The sequence below is a fragment of the Eutrigla gurnardus genome, assembly GCF_963514095.1.
Source record: "Eutrigla gurnardus genome assembly, chromosome: 19".
Taxonomy (NCBI): domain Eukaryota; kingdom Metazoa; phylum Chordata; class Actinopteri; order Perciformes; family Triglidae; genus Eutrigla; species Eutrigla gurnardus.
In genome coordinates this window covers 13,578,918-13,597,959 of record NC_139930.1, presented here as the reverse complement: position 1 = coordinate 13,597,959, position 19,042 = coordinate 13,578,918, and the positions used below count along the sequence as shown (strand labels likewise).

Genomic DNA, 19,042 nt, shown 5'->3' with positions numbered 1-19,042 from the left:
CCATGCCCAAGCACACCCACACACACATGAGCATGCAAACACATGCAAAGGCAGAAGAACCTCACCTGCCTGTGTTTTACCACACTCAGGGCTTCCTGATTTGCTGATGAGCAGGTTTCCTGTACGTGTGTAGTTCATGTACACAGCGATAAGGAATAAAGAGCTCCAATGGGCAGATACAGCTTTAATTGGATCCATGTTTAAATAGGCTCAAAGCCATTTTCCTTTCCTTGGATTAAACTACTCGTGGTCTGTATTTTTTTAAACATCTATTTAGAAGTCATTGGGATCAAAATCAATGTTCCAATTTTAGGATAATGACCACAGTCGCTAGTGCAATCACCAATTATTTTTGTGAGATGATATTTACTTTCTGTTTATGTCAGCGTGGCATATTATACTAAATAGGTATTTTCAACCAGTACTCATGTAATTTCACAAAGTACTGAGATGATTACAGGCTATTGCTGAAGTCTGAGTGCACCTTATTAGACCATAATCATTCATTTTCCATTTAAAAAAAACTTTTTAAATGTGTCGGTGTTTATAGTGTGTCAGAACTGTTTAAGATTAAGGTAAATGTTTTTTTTAATGTACATTGAAAAGTGGGGACGTTTTTATGTCTGTTTAGTGCTGCAAACAGCTGTTATTTTCATTATCCATCATTCTGCCAATTATTTTCTTGATTAATTGTCTGGTCTTTAGAAAAGAAAAAAGAAAGAAAACAGTAAAAATACAGTTTCACAATTACATTGTATAAATTTTACGTTTTCAAATCCAGTCCAAAACCAGACAGAGAAAAGCAAATAAATCCAGCAAATGAATTTGATACATATGCATTTTTAGATCAATGTTGACAATTTATGTTGGATGTAATCTATAGATAAAAACTACAGTAATGGTGAACAGGGCTGTAGTTATCCCTTGGACTGCAGACAGCTGACAAACATCCACAGACACACACCCTTCCTCCACCTCCTCTCCCAGCTTAACTGAGCCGCCCCCGAGGTTTTACAGTCACAACCAGCACTAATATCACTACACCCAGCCAGTCCGTGCCAAACCGAGGAAGACTGGGCCAACTCAAACACAGCCAAGTGGCTGTACTTCAGTTAAGAAACCTTCTTTAATCGAGGGGCTGCTGCATTATTGTGTTACTATGATATTTTTTTATTTTGTGACTGCAGTTTCAACTTTGATGGAAAAAGTTGGGTGTGACGTTTTTTTCCCCTCAATGAAGAAGAAGAAGAAAAAGAAGAAGAAAGGAAGGATATGGTTTTAATGTTTTCAACCACACAGTGCATATTTTTTATTAGTGCTTTCAGATGATCGCCGGCATGTGATTTTTCTTTCCGGTGCTGCCCCTCGTCAACAAAGAAGCCACGATCCATAACCCCTGATAAGAAGGACACCATTCCTCCAGTATTCACATATAGCCAAATTCAGATTCTGTTTAATAAGTGGCAAAAAAAAAAAACTACAGAAAACTGTCCATGTGCAGTTTAGTCCCCAGTGTCTTGTAACTCAGATTAATTGAAGTCATGAAACAGCTGTGTGGAGTGAGGAGACAGCATAATCCACACATCAATTAGACAGAGAGAGAGAGAGATGATGTGCGTGTCTGTGCGTATGCTGTGGATACCAGTCCATGCACATGGATGTGAAAGTGTGTGTGCCAAAGCCTCGAGTAATCCTGCTTAGTCTAGCAGCTGGGTGAGCAGGTTTAAGGAGGGGGGCAGTATGAAGGGCTGGGTGGGGGTTTAATACAAGAACCACTGTCAACAATAGAATACACACATACCAACAAACGGATTGTGTATGCGTGTCAGCATGCGTGCGCACAACAGCACAGCCAGCGAGCATCGTGTTTGGGGGGGATGGTAGGAAGGGGCTGAGAGTAAGATAACAGTGTAAGCAAATTGACTAATTTAGAGCAGCGCTGCTCTAACAGCAGGGACAGGGTCGTTAATGTGGTCTCAAAGGGTCGACGCACACTACAAGATTTCATTAAAATTTCTCAAACTAATTACACATCACTGGTTTTTTCTACACTGAAGGTTGTTTCAGGAAAAACAATTATGTTCGTAAAGGGATTTTCTACATTATAGAATTGGTTTTACGTTGTTTTACGCTGCTCTCATATTCAAATCTAAATTTTGACTTTAAAACTGGCTAAATTATTGTACAGCTGAACATTTGAGAACTCTATATTTCACAAGTATCACAAAGAAAAGAAAGCGTTTTGATTTTCGTCCCGAAAGTCACTACAAGAAAACCAAACTCACTTAATCTTGACATTAAATAAATAAGGCCTAGTTTGAACACAACACAGACACACATTATCATTGACCTTATTGGTGCAGATCACAGTAAAACCATCTTTGACAGCTGATTGTTCAGACATGGCTGAAGCAAAATGCCTGTAAATCTCTGTGTGGCTGATCGCCAACCCCGTTCCCAGAAACCAGATTACAGCGTCTGCTTGTCTTAAACACCATTATTGTGACTGTCCGTCCAAACAGGCTTAGCCATCCACAAATGAATCCCAAAATGGCAATGATACATTCCAAAGACATATTCAGACACAGACAAACAGAAACAACAAACAGACATGTAAACATTAACACACACACACACACAGACACACACACCTCAAAGAATTCCTCTGATCCACTTCGACCTTGCATAACTACACACCTGCTGATAAAGCAACACAGTCTTACTCCCTTTTAGATTCTGGCATGCACAGAATTTTGATGGACAAATTTGATGTGGAAAAAGTCAGGAAACAACATAACCATGATGAAGAATCACATATTAAGTTCTGGCATTTCAGAAATTATACTTAACCTTGTGACACATTCTGCCGGCTCTACAGTTTGAAGCTGGTTTTCATGGTATTTCTGCAGCCAAACATATTTCTATAGAACAGTCAAAAGGACTTGACGGTATCACAAAACATAAGTCATGTTTAAAAGAGGATATGACATTTTAAGCTGCCCCGCATCGAATAAATCAAGTTAGATACCAAAGTAAAGGCAATTCAAGCACTGTTTTAGGTGTCATTTTCATTTCAATGTAAATCGATGCCATGTTCAGACCAACAATGAAGTTTGAACTCTGCAGCCTCCTGCCTCAATCATCAAAGAACTGGCCCGAGAGATTCCAGCACAGTACGATGGCAAATGGGTGCATTTTTCTTCTCCTGAGTGTGTGTGTAGTCTCAGAGGACCACACTGATAATCTTCACACAACCTGACCTTCACATCTTTCCTAACAGTCATAATCGCCTTTAGTTCTGCATCTACAACAATCTGGTACAGCACCTCACAACATAAAGTATAGCATAGGGCAGGGTGACATATTAATCTCCTAACCTTTCTGTAAATATTCTCTACGTGCCTATAAGGTCAGATAAAATATTTTACACACTATACTACCATGCCAGTTTTATCCTGGTGTGCAGCCAGACATTGAACCCAATCACAGAGTATAAAAAGCACCCACACACACACGATCATAGATAAAATAATACCGTAACCCATACATTTATCATGAACATCAATCTACAAACAGATCAAAGAGAACTAGACAAATAATAATTATTTGTCTAGTTATTTGCTGTTATATAATGCCATCTGAATTCAAAAAGAATGAGATTATGCAACCATACATCATCTCCTCTTTATCAGAGGTTGGGTTGTTCATTAGCTAATTGTATGAAGGACAATGGTGTATACATATTCTTTATCTCTCTGCCACTACATCAAATGGAAACACATTTCCCACAGTTTAGCATTCAAATTCAAGATGTGGAATTTAATCTAAAATTTAAATGTATGGTGCAAATTCAAATGGAAGTTTATTGCATATTTGTGTTTGATTTATGTTAGGGTCTTTCTCGCTTGAGCAGTGACGTAAATCTGATTCAAAATCATGAACCATTTATGAATTTGAACCGCACATAATCAAGGTTTTATTATCAGACTATATCTTCTAGCCCTTATACTGCAAATGCATCAAATTGTACCTTTTTCTCCGTCCCATTTTTAACACTCAACCTTATTTAGGCCTCAGGTTGGACAGAAGGTGTTTGAGTTAAATGTTAGCTGTCAGACGCTGACACAGTTCTGGGCTGGTGGAAGCATTTAAGATTGGACTCTAAAGCTCAGATTCCATTACACACTATCTGGAAATGCCTTTACTTCATAGTACAGCTATTTACGAATACGGCATTGAGTTTCCGTTTCCGTTTTGTGTAAAGAATTAAGGGCCTGTTTTGGATGGGGGGGGGGGGCATTCCTGAGAAATTGGTTGCTGACACAGCCTAAAATAGAAACACAGAGATATTTTCTTTCTATTATGGTTGTTTGGGGTTTCTATAAAAAGCAATGGAATGACTGTTGGCTCAGCGAATAAACATACTGGCTTGTGAAACATTTTTTTCTGCATATCTTAATCATGACCAGTCTAGTTCATCCTCAAGTTATCCAGAAACCCTCTGCAGAAAATATCGATGTTCTTCATTGAAAGCTTTTTTTTTTTTTTAAAGTACAATGTTTTTGCAGTCGGATCAGTTTTTCCACTTACACTCAGCAAAACAATAATGCCTATACGACAGGTACAGGACCCCAGTTCCATTGTTCCCTTTCCCAAACAGCATCATGCACAGATAAGAAAACAAGGATTTATCACAATTCATAGACAAACAAAACATATTCAGACCTCAAGGCGATCAAAGTGCTACAATGTGTGTGGGTGTGAGGTCTGCGAAGGCATGCATGGCTGCGAGCGGCTTCAGTCGTGTTTCTAAGCAACATGCACATTCACATGCTCGTCCCTTTCTCCTCTCCAGCCGCCTACGACTGGCTATTTCAGTGTGACGACCAGCACTCCATTCCAAACGCATCCATCTCAAAGTGTTCCCAACTCTTACTGTAACAATACAGGTTTTGACTGGAAAACACCCAGCAAAAAGGTGAGACAGCCACCATCCATTATACGCACTCCTCCTCGCTGCACAATTCTGAACGTTTTCTAGAACAATGGACACTACTGTACTCCCTCACATAGCTGACGGAATTTGCAATAATTTTCTGATATATGGCTGCACACCCATGTGAAATGACTGTTAAAGATTAAAACAGACACTGTGATGTTCTCTGGTGACTTGATTTTACTCCACGCAGTAGTTATGCCTTGCTGTGTATTGTGGCTACGACTGAGAGAAAGCAGGGATGTACTCCGCCTAATTCTCTCAACAGAGCATGCCATTTAACCAGAGCTCACCGTCCTGCCTTGGCACACACACTCTTAATCTCATGGAAACTTTGCACTCAAACCAAGTATCTCATTTAGTAGGCATTCTTGACTCCGTTCGCCAACTTCTCTCCTTCTGACGCTCCCTCATCCCATAAAAAGTATCCCATTCACCCAGCAACCCTCCAGCTTTTTCCTGTCTGGCATTTGGCTCTGTGTCATTACGGTCACTGTGACAACAGATGAGTCAGACATTGTGGAGACGCCTTACTTCCCGCGAGTGTGGAGGATCTTAAGACTATTATCCAATGAATGACTGAACCAAACATGGAGACATTTCTCCCTAAAGGCTGATTCACAGTCAGCAGGATCACATCCTCATCTGGGGCGGTGCAGAGTCACAGTATCAGAGGATATCTGCGGCTCTATAGGCTTAACCAAATATTGCGTCACATCCGGGTCACCTTGCAAAGTGACTCAACATGTCTGTGTCATATTACTAACACCATTAATCATAGTTTCTCTAACTCCCTGTCCTGATTTTAAGGTCCTAAAACTCTCATGACACCCGCAACGGGAGCTCACAAGTTGTCATGTGAGATTGAGCACGGCATACTTTTTCTGTTCGCAGGAGCACAGAGGAAGCTCTACATGGATAACACAGACATTATGATTCAAATCAATTTATTTTACTTTTCCAGCCTATTTATTTTTTCTTAAATAGCAAAATATCAACAAGCCGTGGGGAGCCGCTGACCCCCCGACGTTGGGAAAATCTGAACATAAATCATCCACAACCGCTCCAAGGCATACATACACAGACAGTGACTCAGCCATACAGACACAAACATGTGCACACAGGGCTGCATGCACACACACTTTTACAGAGCCAGGAACACATGTTACAGTACTTACATCCGTTTTTCTAAATTTCGCTTTAAGGCTCTTCATGTTCAGTCCGGTCCATGCAGTCACACACCAGTCACTCAGTCAAGGCTGTGAAGAAAGAAAAAAAAAGAAGCCACAGATGTTTCAACTCGGCCTCAGTGATGCTCCCTGTCATTTGACATGTGATTTAGTGTTTTTGGAAGAATCAGGTAGTTTGGGACACTATATCCACACGTTACAGTCAATAAGAGGTGTAAAACTGCAGTGCAGCAGAAGGGATACACGGAGGCAATAATCTACAGCCTTAATAAATCAACATTTCTCTCGTAGAACTAAAATATGCTGTTCATGACCAACAAAAATGTGTACGTTTTCACAACAGGTTGGATGATCCCTATACTGGAGCTGTAACAAATCCGAAGCGATTTTACATCCAACTATTCCTATTCCAATTAATGTTGCGGGACTTTGCATTCCACATGCAATTCTAATTGAATCCAGTTGCTGGAAATGGTATCCGCCTCCGTATTGTTTCCTATGAGGATGCTTTAAATCACCACAGAACCCTTGGGGAAGTCTGGTGACTAGGGATGAGATGATAACGGATGTTTATCGTGAATCAGGATGAGGAAAAAAACACTCAATAAGTTGATTGTGGTGAATTACCATTTTAACACAATTTGAAGGGATTCCAGGGTGTTTTGCTGTCATTTGGCCACATTTTGATGATTATGGGGATATGAATTGTTATTATTTTGGTAATCGCAACAAGACATTTTCATTGCACCGCATGTCTAACTACCTTTAGCGATTTCCAAATTTTCATGATTTTTTCCCCAAAATATAATTGTGTGCATTCCAGTCAAAATGACTCTACTCACTCACTTCATTATTGTTATTTCCAGGTTCCTCTGTGTCTGCTTGTATTCTAACCAACAGCACCATGTCAGCCACATGAGCCTCTATGAAATGATACAGTTAGGTCCTTAAGGAGTCATATTTTAAAATCGTATGCACTTATAATGGTTTTACAAACACAAAGCATGAGTTACGTGGATTACTGGTGTGTGTATACTGTAGGTGGGTGCATCAAGGACAGCCATGTCTGGGCTCCTCTGGCAGCGTTTAAGCCAACCACTATTGCCTACCACATTAAAATCCTAATTTCCTGTAAGATAGTAGCAGCCCATCAATGGCATACTTTGTGAAAACAGCAATTAAGTGTTGTTTATCAGAAAGCCGACAGCAAACACAATGGGTGAATCCATTGTCAAACTTTTTTTTTTTATTGGAGCACGAATCAAAGCCAATCGCTTCCAGCAAACAGTTCAGACCACAGTGGTTCAAGCAGCTACCTGCGCATATTATGTGCATGCTGCCCCTGAAACAATGGGAGTTATGCATGAATACGTACGCAAACATTTAGCGCAAACATTATCAAATGCGCGCGACGTGCATCATCGTGCACAAACAATCAGATCGGACGCTTTGTAACGGGAGCGGCGTGCCTTTCATGTACCACGGAGACTTACGAACAGTTAGTTATAGAGGCTTTCAAAAAAGACTCGATTAGCCACCATTTCGACCGATAACTAACGTTACTTAACATGATATGAAACGAACTGGACACACTTACCCAGTCATGAGTCGCAGGAGGGCTGGACACATAAAAGAAACTGACACAAAACCTCTTTTGGGGCCAAAAAAAACCCCGATCGGCTACCGAAGAAAGCAGCGAGCCGTTAGTCGTCGAGCAGGAGGAGGCATAAAGGAGGAGAAAACAGCGCGCCCCGACCCGCTTGGCCCGGCTCGGTCCGCATACATTAAAAAGTTGTTCACGGTCTCCTGTCTGCCTGCCTCTCGCTCGGGACTCAACGGCTGTGTTGCCCGGTTTAGGGGAGTGACGTCACTCCGCCAGCGCTCTCGTGACCGCTGTGAGCGAGCCCTCTTCTGTTCTCCCATTGTGCCCCATTCATGTTCTGGTTAAGGGGGTTAGGTGTTTCCCACACACAAGAAAAACCCCACCACTCACGCAGCTTAAAACCGAATACATTAGAAAAGGACTGAACCTTACACTTTTAGTCTCTGCTCCAATATGTCGGATCATACATTTCCCACAATGCAGCTCAGATTTGACACACAGATTCTCCACAGAAGACACAATTAATCTTTTTTTTGTTTTGTTTTTTTTACAGGCAGTGCAGTAGCTTACTCATGTTGTGCTACCGGGTTGGATCAGTGTGTATCACCATCCCTACTGTTGAGAAACTGCCTGTCAAACAAGTCGCGTTGAAGATGTGAGCCCATATGTCGCAACAAGCATTGCAATAAAAAGGTAGCAGGTAAAGACTTGTCTTGAACTGCAAGGTCGTAATGTTAGTGCAATTTGGTAAGAGGAGACTCTCTGTGTCTTGCATAATAAACCATAGCAAATGTTTTGATTTACAGCCACTGTCCATTAGTGCATTAATATGCATTATATTCCCAAATCTAGTATGATCAGAATTTTGGATATATGGGAATTTCTATAGAAACAATAAGTGAAGGACAGAACAAATTGCTAAAAAAATAAGTCTGCTTACCCAAGGTGTGGCCCCTCTGATATGAAATGTAGACTCAACAGGTATGAATCGAGTTTAGAGACCAACAAAGTATGATGGCAGTGGCATGAAGACAGTGCCATCTAGTGGATAAGATGTTTACTACATTGTTCTTTATTACGAATAAAGTAGCCGAATTAAGGTGAATGTTTTGAACAAATGAATCTTGTGTGAGAGCCGTTTGTTGATAATGCTCCTTTATCTTTCTTACAGAGCAATGCTTCCAACGATGGTGAATATGTCTTCCTCACTGGCCAGTCAGACTACAAGGCCATGGTGCATGGAACGGTGGAAGGTAACTGTCTCCACTCACCTCCAGCAACAAACAACAACAACAAAAGACAATGATTTAATAAGATTGATCTCATGCTCTGTAAATCCAATCAGTGAGAAACATTGATTAAAGCGATTGTTAACAGACAAGCTTGTGATCAAGGTGTGTGTCAGCCTGTATGATAACATTAAGGGATCTTCCCTGCTATAGTCATATCACCGTTGGTGCTACAGCCATCCCAGCTTAGATTTGCACTTTGAGACTAAAATGTCAAACTATTCCTGAGACACACAAAGAATCTTCAGGAAGCGACAGGGTTTACCAAGCTTTTTCTGACCTTCAAAAATGTCTGGTCTTGCCCACAGTAATACACAGTAGTAGTAGTAGTAGTAGTAGTAGTAGTAGTAGTAGTAGTAGTAGTAGTAGTAGTAGCAGCAGCAGCAGCAGTATAACATGTACATAACATAATTTATCTGATATTTAGTTAGCAGTCTTCCAGTACCCTGCTGGGTATTATAAATGCAAAAACTACTGGGTTTTAAATACATTTTTGACAAACTGATAAAAAATAAATAAAAATATGTCCAACAAAGAATTGGTGGACATATGATGAGTGCAATATAATCAATGGAACCAATGGAGCATTTTTCCATCCGGTCATTAACAAGAATGAGACGCTCTACATGTTCAAGTAGCTCAAATGTATCTCCACACAAAAGTGTCATTCAAACCACAGAAACTCTTTCTGTTTGCATGCACAAAGATGTTTGACTTTGACTTGTTCAGCCTATGGGCAAACCAGGATTATGCAGAAACTTTAACTGGATGTGTTCACACATAAATCCACTTATGACAATAGAAATGACAGAACAACATATCAGGGGCATAAATTGTTATTATTAGGAACCCATGAGCAAAATGAATGGTTCCTTTCTGGGCCCTGTCTGCATCCTTCAGGTAAGGATGCCTCTAACACTGTTATTTGGTCAAAAATGATTCAAGGCATGGGACGTTTCTTGTTCCTAATGCACCTAATGGTTGCATCAGGGAAAACAAAATTACACTTAATCAAATTACCTCAAACCAACATGCTTAAATCTGAATGGGGTCTTTATAGTCCACTTTTCTGGTAATCCAGCCGCACAACCAGTTTTTTCATTTTGACAAACTCAAATAATTATTCAATTAAATCTCCTATATTGTAAGTTAAATATTTCAACTTTAGTTTCAACGTGGTTGTAATAATACCCGAACTGTTGGATTATATTTAATTGTTACACATATCTATCATAATCTCCAATTTGATGCAATTTGATAAAAAATAAATATTTTACCAAATGTCAGCTGTTTGTTACTTTGCATTTAAAACAAAACGGTCGACAAAAAGACCGAGGTTTAATGAAAGACTTCATTGTCGTCGTGACATTATAAACAAAGAGTCTTTATTTCCAAGATAGATATTTACATTTGGCCTTGCTTCAGCAACCAACTAATGTAGAAAAAAATATTTTGTCTACCATCTAATGGGTGTTAGAGCAGTGTCACATTGTAACATTATGAATCCCAACAAGCATTAAATAGGCTTTTCTAAAAAATTAAATTAAATAAAAAATCACAGTAAAGCGGAAGTAGTCATATACATTCCGGATGTGTGTCCTTGCTTCACCGAGAAAGTTCCGGGGCCATCAAAACAAACAGCCCTCTCGCACAAACAGTAGCTAATGTCGGAGGGAGCCGCTGCCATCAAATACCCGTCTGCTCTGTCGTCATGGCGCTGAAGTCATGTTGCATTTACAGCTGCGGATTTCTCTCTCTACTACTTCTGATCGCGGGTATCGCTCTCGTCTTGTCCAACGTGTTTCCACATTTGATTCAATCGGTGGTCGAAAAGGTAAACATCATATTCCGGATATCGTTTTCCCAACGGGCGTTAACGCTCGGTAATCGCTAAACAGCCCAACGTTAGTCATTTCGGGGACTGTTGTTATCAGCTAGCTTGATTGGACAAACTGCTGCTGAGTTTCGAGTTGCTTGGGCAGCTTTAACGCGAGGTCTCTAGCTGATTTTGTTGGATGTTGTAATGACTTACATGTCTTAGTTGAAGCAATTTCAGTAGACGTGTTGTGACAACCGGCTTCTGCCACTGCTTTAATATTAGCCACGACAAGCTAGCCTTAGGCTAACGTTGTGTCTTTAGCTTGTTTTGGGTCGGGTTTATATTAACGTATCACTTTGAACTTTAAAATTAAATCCATGAGTTGTTTTTGGATGTCTCTAGCATGCAGACTTCATAGCCATAAACTCTTTGTTTAGTTTTACACATTCAAATGAGTAACACCTGTATCCATGCCATCGTTTTCTCAGTTGTTTAGCCCTCGCTGCCTCACGTTCAATGTAAATTACATTACATTGACTGCTAACCCAAAGAGTGATTGTGTCACTTGTAGGAGTGTTTGTCACATGATGTGAGCACAGCACAGCACAGTCAGCAGAACACTATGTCTACTCCTATCTCTGCTCATGTTCCCCATAGGAAGTGGTTTTGAAGAATGGCTCCGAGGTGTATGAGGCCTGGGAGAACCCACCGGCCCCCATTTACATGCAGTTTTACTTCTTTAATTTGACCAACCCCATGGAGGTACTGGATGGGGATCGGCCTGCTGTGGTGGAGATCGGACCATACACATACAGGTGAGGCAGGAAAAGGAGAACTACTGTACTCTTATTTCTCTAGTCGTCTATTCAGTGAAACACAAGTGCAGACGGTAGAGTAAAGCAGCAGCCGCACGTATCTAAAGGAGAGGGGGATTGCATTGCAGACAAACCGCATTGCAATCAAGATTCCTCCTTCCGAGCTATGAACATCATACATTGATAGAAGTTAGCTAAAGACGTCAGTAAAACAAACAAATGACTGATTGATTTACCGATGGGAAGACACGTTTGTCATCATTCAAGTGGAAGAGCTGATGATTAGATTAGCCTCAATGACACATAGAAGAAAGGACCTGAAGATTCACAAGGCAATTTTGAAAGAATCTGAATGGTATTCTTGACTAGAATGAATCATGGCCACTCCCTGAAGGTGTAGAAATAACCACAAGGTTTACAATAGTATATTTAGGTGTCGATAAATGCTGTGAAAACTCTTTTTCACTCCTATGTTTTGTGCATTTTGTTGCAGTTTTCAGTAAGACCAAGCGCCTACTTTCCTCTTGTAGACTGATGAAAGCAAGCCAATGGTCAATAGCTTCCTAAATTGTTGCTCACTTCCTTAACTAAACATTTATATGTTAGAAGTTACAAGCTTATAAATAGTTTCACCACCTGTGGAGAAGAAGTTCCTTTTTCTGGAAAGTGTGTCACGATAGATTTTCAACATTTCTCATCAACACATTGCATTGAGTCAGGAAAGGAAATTATTCCGTCATGTTATATTTAAGATGAATACATGATTTTGCATTTGCATTTTTATTTCTTAAATATCTGCCAGCACTACAACTGTCAATGGTTAACTTACACAGAGAGTACCGGCCCATGGAGCAAGTGGACTTCCAGAATAATGGCACTAAAGTAGCGGCTGTCAACACGAAGACCTACATATTCCAGCGTAACATGTCCCGAGGTCCAGAGAGCGAACTCATCAGGACGGTCAACATCCCTGCAATGGTGAGCCACAGAAATCCACAAACTACTGGTGTTGTTTGACAGTAAATTGAGTCACAATATTATTTTGTAGTTGAATTTATTAATTTGATAAAGCGTCAACATTTTCTTCATTAGATGTGATTTCCTTTTACTTTTATAGACATCTAGCAGTAACTGATGTACTGAAGCATAGAGGATGATAACTTGTACTGCTGTAAACTGTGAACTCTCATAAATATTTAAAAAAAAAGTTATATAAGTAAATGATTCATTCCATTATATAGTCGTTTTTATAGAACTTGTGCAATTTTGCGCTTTACACGACAGGTTCTCTTCTCTTCTTTCTCTCCTGATAGACGGTGATGGAGCAATTCAAGGACGTGCCTTTTGTGGCCAATATCATTTCCTCGTACATGAAAGGCACCGACGAGGGCCTCTTCACCACCCACACAGTCGGCGAGCTGCTGTGGGGATACGAGGATAACCTCCTCAAAGCTCTCCAAACTGTCAAACCCGACCTGGATGACGTTTTTGGACTCTTCTACAAGGTCTCAGCTAAGCACATATACGTCGCTATACAAATCGTACAGACTGGAGTGTGTTTATTCATAAAGAAATATAAAATAGATCCCATCATGTCACATGAATACTATTAAAATAACAGTAAATCAAGAGTATCTTGTGTGAGAGCCGTTTGTTGATAATGCTCCTTTATCTTTCTTACAGAGCAATGCTTCCAACGATGGTGAATATGTCTTCTTCACTGGCCAGTCAGACTACAAGGACTTTGCCAGGGTGGATACATGGAACGGTGGGAGGTAACTGTCTCCACTCACCTCCAGCAACAAACAACAACAAAAAAAAGACAATGATTTAGTAAGATTGATCTCATGGTCTGTAAATCCAATCAGTGAGAAACATTGATTAAAGCGATTGTATCATTAACAGACAAGCGTGTGATCAAGGCGTGTGTCAGCCTGTTTGATAACATTAAGGGATCTTCCCTGCTATAGTCATATCACAGTTGGTGTATTTTCTTCAGAGCTATTTGTTAATTAAATGCAAAGCTACAGCCATCCCAGCTTAGATTCGCACTTTGAGACCAAAATGTCAAACTATTCCTGAGACACACAAAGAATCTTCAGGAAGCGACAGGGTTTACCAAGCTTTTTCTGACCTTCAATAATGTCTTGCCCACAGTAGTACACAGTAGTAGTAGTAGTAGTAGTAGTATAACATATCATGTAAATAATGATATTGAGTTAGTCTTCCAGTACTCTGCTGGTTATCATACATGTGAAAACTCCTTGGATTAAAATAATTTTTTTACAAACTGATAAAAAAACATTTTTTTTAACCAATAATATGTTTGTGTGTATGTGTGCAGCACGCTGAATTGGTGGACATCTGACGAGTGCAACATGATCAATGGAACCACTGGAGCATTTTTCCATCCGGTCATCAACAGGAATGAGACGCTGTACATGTTCTCCTCTGACCTGTGCAGGTGAGTCCACTTCTTTCTTTCTTTTCTTCACTTAAAGTCCCCCGAAGCTAATTTGGTTTTTACATTCTCCAAAAAAATGTCAACCTTTCCACTTTTGGGTGATATTAAATTGATACCAATTAACTGTGGTTTTCTGCTTTTGCTGATTCATCCATTTTCTGGTCTTATCTGCCTGGCACGAGTCGGCTAGTGAAATGGCTTTCCCCCTCAGTCTTCTTAAGAATGCCTCCCTAAGCCTTTCCCTCAGCATTATTCCTGTCTGGATATGGGATTAAGAGCACCAATTTGGCCTGGCTGGTTGCATGGCTGGTCAGTGTCGACTTCTTGAATTAGGTCACAGTTAGCTTGCTCCCTATTTAGTGTGGCTTTAAACAACTAATATCAGCTCTCTTTGACTCACTTCAGAACTGAGAGTGCGTGAGGCAGTCACACGTTTAAGCAGCAAAATCTTAAAAACTTTGGTAAAACCTGTGCTGGATTTCAGTAAATCAGCTTATCACATAGCTGTACGGTTTACATCATTTATGTGTGTCTCCAAAGATTAATCAGCATCCGATTCTGCTCCCAAGGTCATTGTACGCTCTGTATGAGGAGGATGTGACAGTGAAGGGGATCCCTGGGTACCGCTTCAGCCCTCCTAGCATGGTGTTTGCCAATGAGACTGTGAACCCAGCCAACGCAGGCTTCTGCGTCCCCGCTGGGAACTGCCTGGGCTCCGGCATGCTGAATGTCAGCCCGTGTAAACAAGGTAGGAGGGGCTTTAAGTCACATAGGGGAACGCTCTTTAAAAAGCTCACGTCAAAATGTTTTTTCTGTGTCCGCTCGGCTTTTCTTTATCCTTCAGAATGTTATTCTAATTGAATGTTTTGTGTGTTTAGGAGCTCCCATTGTAATGTCTTCACCACACTTCTACGAGGCAGATGAGAAATATATTCGGGATGTATTTGGCATGAGGCCTCAGAAGGACCAGCATCAGACTACGATCGATATCAATCCGGTAAGAATTTAAACTTCTTAAAGATCCCCTCCAGATATGTTTCAAGACATTTCACAATTTGTGTCCTACAAGTTTTCAGTCGTCAACTGATGAATGTGAGATCTAGTGTTAAACTTTCTACATAACATTCTGCACGGTGAGGATTAAATATCAATGTGAAGTAATAATAAAACAGGTTGTGCGGAGGAGGGCTTAGAAGATTAATTTGTGTAAGCTTTGTTTTAAGCCTTTCTTTATTCTTAAGACCTCAAGTTGTTAATATGGTTCACTTTTCTATGTAGAATAATTAGTTGCAGTGTAGAAGTCTGACATGAAAACCTGCAGTATGAAACCACCACTAGGTGGTGAACTGTCTCAGCTTTGTGACTGCTAGCCAATGGTTACCCACAAAGCATTGGTGAACAGTGGTTAAAGATTAAAGCAAAGTGGTGCTGAACGGAGCTGTCACCCACGATAAGCTCTAACAGCCCTTATCAGGTGTAATAACTTGGTTGAGACTGTGAAATTGATTATGAAGGGAAGCAGACTGAAAAATAACAATTCCAGGAGACGTCTGTTCACCCTCATTTTTTCTGGTCCTGAATAGACACCAATTCGGCTCCTTTTGATCAATAAGTAAAGTAATTATAAGAGAGTTCTGTTGAAATCTTTCTTCAGTTTTTATTTCTCTTTGGCAGCAAAATGAGAAATGGATTGTGATGCATGGATATCAAAGACACAGAGATGTTTCAGGAAACTATTATTGTGGAGAAAAAAAAGCTGTGTGTAAAAGAACATTTAGTGGGTTTGCCTAACCCAGCATGACACTCATTAACACAAATGTATAATGTGGCGGCAACATAAGTTGAAATCAGCCTTTAAGTAAACAAGCTACTGTTTTGACTGCTATTCCTCCTCGTTATACTACAGTACGCTACTGAGATCGGTCAAAGTCTCAACTTCTGTCATAAAACTTGGATTGCGTTGCCTTGAGTAGAGCAAAACCACCTCCGCTGCCAATGTCAGGCCTGCGATTTTCACTTGGGTCACGTACAATAAAGACAATAAGATAATTCATTTATCTTGGCAACAGGAGACGTATTGTGTAATGCTATAATGAGACATAAACGTTCGTACATCCGGAGTGACGGGTGCGAGTGTAAATCTGCACACACATCAGTGCTGTGAAGTTCCTCTTAAAGCTGAATTCTGTTTTTGCAGCTAACGGGGATGATTCTGCAAGCAGCGAAGCGTCTCCAGGTCAACGTGTTTGTGGAGAAGATTCCCACCTTCAGGTAAACGGCTCATTGCCTCCATCAGTGTTTTTTTTACTGCACCTTTTTTTGTTCTTAACCCCACCGTCGCTAAATGAAACCGTTCCAGTCGACATTCTCGGAAGGTTGCCATCAATACAACTGTAAAGTAATTATGCCACCACATCATCATAATGACTGGACTCTTGGACAGTCGTGGCTCACCAGTTGCACATCTACTTGGCATCAGAATAATCTTGATATGATCTTGAGTCCAGACCTAACAGATTTTCAAACTATACACACTAAATATAAACAGAATGCCCAGAAACAAAGTTGTTGGACGACATTAATGGTTGAATGTCTCGTTACCATTTCATTAAAGGCTCCACTGAGTAACATGAAGGGGGATCTGACGGCAGAGATGGAATATAATATAAGACACGCTTAGGTTAAATGCTACACACTGGACCTTTAAATCACGGGCAAATGTTCAGATGACTAATAACGATAACAAAAAGCTTGAGAGTTGAAAAACATTGTGAATAATCTTATTTTTCATTCAGTCAAACAGGAAATGTGAGGACGGTGATCTTTCCGGTGGTTTATCTCAATGAGGTACAGACACACACACAATTACAGACATGAAATCATTTCTTTGTTCAGTGTTTTTAATGTTGCTCTGAACCTGTAATCTCACTCTGTTACCGTCTTCTTAGAGCGTCGTCATCGACGACGCATCGGCCGCAAAGCTGCATAAGATCGTCGTCACTCAGAACGTGGTGGTGAACATCCCCTTCATGCTGATCGGCCTCGGCATCATTCTGGGAGCTGTCTTCATGTTCCTGAGGTGTCAGCAGCAGGTGCCGAAGGTGAGTGTTTGAGATGGACATTGATGAGTTCATGTGGTCATTAGAGCTGCAACAAATTATTATTTTTATACCAATCAATCTGTTGATAATGTTTTTTTTAATAGATTTTTTTTAGTCTGAATGACAGTCAAAAACCCAAAGATATCAAAGTTAAAATAATATAAAACGCATGAAAATGATTTGCCATTTCTGCTTGACGTGTCATTTAAAAGACATGTTTCTCCAACGATGCCTTCAGGTAACATTTTTGTGTCTGGTTCATTTTTCAGAGCACTGCAGCTGAACGACAGCCCTTGCTCGCATCATAGTGAGCAGCGTGTGAAAAGGAGGGCTGCCGTATTTGCAGTATAATTCCACATTTCATGTGTTCAATGTATCTACAGTCTTTAGCATTAACCTCCAATAATAGTGAATCGAGGAAATGAAATCTCCTACCAAATCGAAATTTCAATTAGTCAGCTCTGAGCTAATCAAACCTCCAGACATTGAAGTGAAATTATACCGTGTGATTGATTGACGATAGCCCATATGTGTGTGTGTGTGTGTGTGTGTGTGAGTGAGTGTGTACAGAAATGAAATGGTGTGTATTTTTTAAAACGGGCCATCAATTTTAGCGTGATCTGCTGATATTGCCATGGCATCAGTAAGAAGTAAGTTTATACAGTTGTTTTAAATGCAAGAGAAATCTCTTTCCTTTTTCACGTGTTTGTATTGTCACAAAGCAAAAAAAAGCAAAGTTAATCACAAAGTCGAGCTCTGCCAAACGACTGCCGACACATTGATCCTTGACGTCATGAAGTCTACACCGAACTCGGCTTCCTCTCTTCATACTCTGTTGTACCTTCAGTGGAAATCCATTCATTCACGATACATCCAAATAGTATTACTTCAACATTAGCCGTATAAAGGGAATGTTTTGGTCTGGTGCCGCAGTACGATTTTGTCTTTCCTCTAATATCTAAGCCATGTGATTGTTTTATTTTTTTTTTCTGCTGAAATTAGTGTATGAACGGCTTCATGTTCGTGACACTGCTGATAAATATGACAATTGTGTTCCTTTTAACCAACAGGAAACCCATGATTTTATGATTAAATCCTGCACTTCTAAACAGCATTTTATCAGATTATTCTAGCTTTATTTAAAGTTACAAGGGGGGGGGGGGGTTATTTGCCAACAGCTGGTTATATTAAAATGTAAATGATTTTATGTCCAGAACTACGTAGAATGTCACTACGATGTGTAATTTTCCATTTGAATAACCACTGTTTAATGCACATCACCAACAAGGCCACCCGTTGTGTTCATTTTTGTTTTGGTCTTTGTTTCATATGTAACAGAGATTATTGTTTACACTACTACTCCCGCATAGTAAAATCAATATGTAATCACTGTTTACATACTCTCGATAGGTCACATATCTAACAATATTCACATTGTGTTGCCGTTTGCTCCGACCTTAATAAACTTGATGTGCTTCACATTAACTGGAGTTGTGTTTGTGTTTCCTCCTTCGCACATTGTAAAATGAAATGATGAAGTGTCACGATGTTTGTATAAAGGTCACCCAGAAAGCGCAAATTGCATTATGACTAACTTCGGGAGCCGGGCCAATGATATACATGCACCGGATGAATCACTCAAATTAATAGTTGAGTATTTTGATGGCTGACACCTCACGTACAAACCTGCTATATATGTATCTTAAAAAGAACATTAAAGGAACATCTTGAAAATGTTGAACAATTATAGATTATAAGAAGTAAC

The 19,042-nt window shown here is 40.1% G+C and overlaps 2 protein-coding genes across 3 annotated transcripts in view; one reads left to right on the top strand and one right to left on the bottom strand.

Annotated features, from left to right (window-relative positions):
• Positions 1-8,027, bottom strand: part of rai14 (retinoic acid induced 14) — a 32,574-nt gene extending 24,547 nt beyond the window's left edge. For both annotated transcript variants that reach the window (XM_084036129.1, XM_084036130.1), the window contains exons 1-2: positions 7,784-8,027; positions 6,175-6,255 (exon numbers count right to left, since the gene is read on the bottom strand). In XM_084036129.1, coding sequence (XP_083892255.1) covers positions 6,175-6,210 — 36 coding nt within the window. In that variant the 5' untranslated portion in view covers positions 6,211-6,255; positions 7,784-8,027. The remainder of the gene's footprint in view (positions 1-6,174; positions 6,256-7,783) is intronic.
• A 2,680-nt stretch (positions 8,028-10,707) lies between these two features.
• scarb2c (scavenger receptor class B, member 2c) lies at positions 10,708-18,767 on the top strand. Its single transcript, XM_084035729.1, has 12 exons — positions 10,708-10,912; positions 11,555-11,712; positions 12,546-12,690; positions 13,026-13,217; positions 13,396-13,487; positions 14,057-14,176; positions 14,746-14,924; positions 15,055-15,173; positions 16,374-16,447; positions 16,972-17,023; positions 17,125-17,277; positions 17,547-18,767. The coding sequence occupies exons 1-12, from the start codon at positions 10,790-10,792 to the stop codon at positions 17,583-17,585; spliced, it is 1,446 nt and encodes a 481-aa protein (XP_083891855.1). The 5' UTR covers positions 10,708-10,789; the 3' UTR covers positions 17,586-18,767.
• The last annotated feature ends 275 nt before the right edge of the window (positions 18,768-19,042 follow it).

Excerpts from the sequence above, each read along its gene's own strand:
- scarb2c (XM_084035729.1), top strand. The coding sequence starts at position 10,790 with ATGGCGCTGAAGTCATGTTGCATTTACAGCTGCGGATTTCTCTCTCTA. Across the intron at positions 13,218-13,395 it reads TTTTTGGACTCTTCTACAAG|AGCAATGCTTCCAACGATGG; the intron begins GTCTCAGCTAAG and ends TCTTTCTTACAG. Across the intron at positions 17,278-17,546 it reads GTCAGCAGCAGGTGCCGAAG|AGCACTGCAGCTGAACGACA; the intron begins GTGAGTGTTTGA and ends TTCATTTTTCAG.